This window comes from Genypterus blacodes, unplaced genomic scaffold, assembly GCF_046128005.1.
Source record: "Genypterus blacodes isolate CSIRO-AG114 ecotype Tasmania unplaced genomic scaffold, CSIRO-AGI_Gbla_v1 ptg000014l_1, whole genome shotgun sequence".
In the NCBI taxonomy this organism is placed as follows: domain Eukaryota; kingdom Metazoa; phylum Chordata; class Actinopteri; order Ophidiiformes; family Ophidiidae; genus Genypterus; species Genypterus blacodes.
In genome coordinates, this window is record NW_027466828.1 from 167,501 (window position 1) to 172,500 (window position 5,000).

Here is a 5,000-nt window from a genome sequence, read left to right on the forward strand (position 1 = left end):
GAAAGAAGGGAGGAAGGTGGAGATTATTCTGTTTGCAGAAGCATCAGCGCCGCTTTTCTTTGTCCATCCGTTATGTGCATAAGAGAGCCGGGGCAGAGAGGTGCATTGTGGGATGTGTTTTGATTTGAATACAATCATAAGTCTGGGACCGGCCCCCCGCCTGTGACAGCCCGCCCCTCCCTCCCTCCCTCCCTCCCTCCCTCTCCCCCAGATCTCTCCCTTCAATCCTCCTGTCCCCCTAATCACTCTAACCCTGGTATGAATAGCTCTTTGTGCTGTGATAGATTACAGTTAACTCTGTCCCTCTCCCTCCGGCCGCCCCTGTGAACCCTGAACCCGCCGGCTCGCCCAGCTCACGAGCCGGAGCCGCCGCGACGCAACTCAGCCGGTATGAAGAGATGTGTGGCTTCAACCAGGACAGGGAAGATACAAGCAGGGCTGAGACTAATGAGTCCTTCACTGGATCTGTCTTTGTGATTGACTTCCCGGTGTAACGTCTCTAAAGGCCTCACACACATCCAGGCTGCAATCTGCTAATTGCTTGTTTAGTCTGAGCGACAGATCTAAAGTAAGCAGGCGAGGTTAGACTGCAGCAGAAACACAGAAACAAAGCTGAAACAAGGACATTTAACCTTTAACTTACTTTAGATCTGAGTAAGAAGTTCTGAATTCTGTTGTGAATTCTAAATTCTGATTAAATGCAGATGACATCATGATAGAATCTTTACTGTTAAGAAGAAAGTTAAAGCTGAATGTGAGCCGGCAAAACATGAATGTGCTGCAGAAACTATTCAGCCAACAGCCAACAATCAGTCAGTCTGATGGATGCTTGTGTGTGTGTGTGTCTGTGTGTGTGTGTGTGTGTTCAATAACAACACAGTGAGGAACTGAGTTTCCCCTCAGTGGGATTAAAGTATCCTTCTTCTTCTTCTGATGTATTCAGTCAGACTCCAACACTAATACTCCTCATCATTCATGGACAAAGGAAAGAAGAAGAAACCAAACCTGAGCATCGTTCACTTCACGTCTCACTATTTACCCTCACAGCTGTAAACATGAGACCCTGCACACACACACACACACACACGCACACACACACACACACACAGGGAGATGAGGTAACCTGCTCTTTGTAGTGACCTGCCGTGTCGCCGCCTCACCATTCTTCTCTCATTGTGTCACTATCTGGCACTCGTCGCCTCTCGTCTCGTTGTAGCGGAAAAACTGGTTGGTGACGGATGAAGGCGATACGTTTCAGCCGCCACCTCTCTGCCACTTCCTGCTTTCACCCGCTCACATAGAGTTGTGTTGGCAAAGCTCAGTCGATCGATACGGTGTACGTGTGTGTGTGTTTCTGTGTGTCTGTGTGTGTGTGTGTTTCTGTGTGTCTGTGTGTGTGTGTGTGTGTGTGTGTGTGTGTCTGTGTGTCTGTGTGTGTGTGTGTGTGTGTGTGTGTGTGTGTGTGTGTGTGTCTGTGTGTGTGTGTGTGTGGGGTTCAGGGCTCATACTGAGAGAGCGGTGGAGACACAAAGCGGCGCTCCGGCCTCAGGTTCAGGCCTCCTCCCCGTCTCTGCTCAGTGTGCACAGAGCCGTCATTTGATCTCAGGCTGCAGGAGTGAACGGGCCCGACGCTGCCAGAGACACACACACACACACACACACACACAGACAAGACAAGCAACTCAAACAGTGCAGCTGCTTGCGAGTGGCGTTGAGCCCATCAGGTCAGATTGGACACGAGAGAGGAAGCAGAGTGACTCTCTCTCTCTCTCTCTGTCTCTCTCTCTCTCTCTCTCTCTCTCTCTCTCAGACAGCCCCCCCGGGTGACATCTCAAATACACCTGATATCATATCCACACACAGCTGGTGACATGGAGGGGTAAATGGCTGCTCTGGCCCCAGACTGCAGCTCTGGCTTCCTCTGACGCTCGTCTCACCTTCTAAAAACGTCCAGAAGCATCGGTGAGGCTGAGAGGAAGCAGGGCAGCAGATAGCTTTAGTAAACGCTTTAATGCTTTATTTATAACTCTGATGGATTTGCAAGATGATGATATGATGGGTAAACAGCCTGAAGCCCTCTGAAGCAGTCTGAAGCTCTCTGAAGCAGTCTGAAGCCCTCTGAAGCAGTCTGAAGCCCTCTGAAGCAGTCTGAAGCCCTCTGAAGCAGTCTGAAGCCCTCTGAAGCAGTCTGAAGCTCTCTGAAGCAGTCAGAATCAGTCTGCAGCAGTCTGAAGCAGTCTGAAGCTCTCTGAAGCAGTCAGAATCAGTCTGCAGCAGTCTGAAGCAGTCTGAAGCTCTCTGAAGCAGTCAGAATCAGTCTGCAGCAGTCTGAAGCAGTCTGAAGCTCTCTGAAGCAGTCAGAATCAGTCTGCAGCAGTCTGAGCCGTGTGTTCCTGCCTGTGATCTCAGGCGAGCTGAGACAGAGACCAGGAAACGCTGGCCCGCTCCTCTGTCTCCTGCTCAGAGCTCAAATCCCCCCAACACTTTAATTTGAGGGTAGAATACATTAGAGCCCCGGCGCTGACATGCTTCACATGCTGCCATCTGCCTCCAGAGGGGGGGGGGGGGGGGGCCCACACAGACCTGAGACACACATCAGGACGCCCACACACTCCCCCTGCTCTGAGCCACACCTACAGAAGGTTGTTTACTTCATCACAGCTGCTGGAGCGTCAGATGACATCAGCTGACTGCACGTAAACAAAGACACCTTAATGAGCTACATGAGGGATAACATGACAGACAGGAACACGCGTGTGAGCGTGTGTTTGGCTCCAGTCAGGTCCTGAGTGACACCAAGGTCTGCTCACCTACGCCAAAGAGCCTGTCTGTCTGCCTGTCTGCCTGCCCGCCTGCCTGTGTGTCTGTCTGATCTCCACTTTTACATCTCAGCCTCTGAATTCTAATGAGTTCTGTCTTGGTTGTCTTGTGCTCATCCATCCGTTTAGGCCACGCCCACTTGTGACTAATTAATGTTTCCTGGTCACTTTTCCATGGAGCTCGTCTGGTCCGAGTCAGACAGACAGACAGACAGACATGTTCTCTTTGTTTCTGAGCTTCCTTATTGTTTTCTTTTGATTGGCGGTGAAAGTGGGCGTGGCCTCATTCCTTAAACATTCCTGTATCTCTTCCATGACAGTAAACAAACCTGATGGTGGCGCTGTGGAGTTACTGCCCCCTGATATTAAATGATTCTCCATTCATAGCAGCCTTAATCAGGCAGATGGGTGGGCTCCTCTCTGGGGGTCTCTCAGGGCCCACTGACCCAGTTGGGACCGTACTGGATTGCAGACGTCCCAGTAGTCCCGTTTGCCTGAGCCAAGCAGGAGGTTTTAACGACGGCCCCCTTTGTTTTCTGTCGCCCCCATAGACAATGATGGGATTATAGTGCCGGAGCAAGGAAACTCCCATTATTCCCATTATTCCCAAAGCTTCATCCGTCCTCCTTCCAGCAAAACAATCTCTCCTTACTGGGTCACAGCTCAGCATACTAATAAAACACTGTCAACACACCAGGAGCCCCTCCCACTCACAGCCTTCCTAGAGTCCCTCTCTCTCTAATCCCCCCATACACACCATGGTGGAGCCCCCCCTCTTCTTCCCCCCCCCCCCCTCATGTCCCCTCCCCTCCCCCTGGCCGCCTCCATTGAGACTCAACCGTTCTCGCCCTTCCCCTTCTCCCAGCGCCACCACTGCAGTCTGGGAGCGCACGGATTCACCAGCAGCAGTAATTACAGGCCTGGTGGCCCTGGGTGGATCTGGCTCAGGGTGGATCTGGTTCAGGGTGGATCTGTCTCAGGGTGGATCTGGCTCAGGGTGGATCTGGCTCAGGGTGGATCTGTCTCAGGGTGGATCTCCTCTCTGTGGTGCTTCGTTCAGCCAAACTCCCCTCCTCATAAATACCAGTGTACCTAACCTCCATCTCCAGACTGCTGCTCCCCCCACAGGACGGCACCAAGGAGAGGGAACCACTGAGGGGTGTCACACACCCCCACCTTAGGTACCCCCCCTCCCCTCATCCCCCTCCCTCCCATCCCTCCCCTCCCAGACAGATCTATAAGATATCTTTCTATCCCCAGTTTCTCCTTTCACACTGAGTTACAAAGTCATTCAAAGTGTTGCAGCCGTCACTCCAGGTTACCAAAGTGCAGCTCCACTGTCTGTAAGATACATTGATTGAAGTTTTCACAGCCATTTGTGCAGACTGTGTGTGTGTGTGTGTGTGTGTGTGTGTGTGTGTGTGTGTGTGTGCAGTTAGACTGTCTGCACTGATGGAACAGACCAAAGAACCAATGGAGCAGGACAGTCTTGAAACAGAGAGAGTTTCAGACCAGGTGCCTGTGCAGTTACAGACAGACAGACAGACAGACAGACAGACAGACAGGCAGACATCTTTCATCCGTCTGTCTGCAGAGCTTCTTACCCTTGTAGTTGGGATGAACGCGGGGAGCGTAAACTCCAAACTTGATGAGAACAGGAACATTGTAGCCGAGCCGCACCCACTCCACCACGTGAAGAGGGAAGAGGTTAGGGGAGGAGCCTTGGTTTGAAGGCGGAGCCAGACTGCAGCCCAGCTCGGCTCGACTCCCCAACCTGGCCCGGACCAGCGAGGCCGCGCCTCCAGACGCACCTGTGAAGACGAGAGAGCACAGCAGAGCGCAGGATGAAGGTCTGATAACAGGAAGTAAACACAGAGAGGGGAGCATGGCAGATTAACCCCTGCTGCTCTGAGCTCAGATGGTTACATCATCACGACATCATGACACACCTGGGTTTGACTTAGAGGAATACATAAGAACATATACATAAATCTATATTAGATTTTAGGTACAAGATGTTTGTGGCCAGGATCCATTAAATTAGATCACTATTACATTTAGACTGATTAATAAAAGGCAGAAGTTATTTGGAGGTTACAGAGGAAAATCAGTATAAATAGATGATCAATAAGTCAGTGCATTGACCTTTGACCCTGTGTACACAGAGACACAGACAGAGGT

The 5,000-nt window shown here is 51.3% G+C and overlaps 1 protein-coding gene across 2 annotated transcripts in view; it reads right to left on the reverse strand.

Annotated features, from left to right (window-relative positions):
* igsf9b (immunoglobulin superfamily, member 9b) overlaps nt 1-5,000 on the reverse strand; it is a 27,996-nt gene that overhangs the window by 14,283 nt on the left and 8,713 nt on the right. For both annotated transcript variants that reach the window (XM_076169244.1, XM_076169235.1), the window contains exon 3: nt 4,424-4,630. In XM_076169244.1, the coding sequence (XP_076025359.1) occupies nt 4,424-4,630 (207 nt within the window). The remainder of the gene's footprint in view (nt 1-4,423; nt 4,631-5,000) is intronic.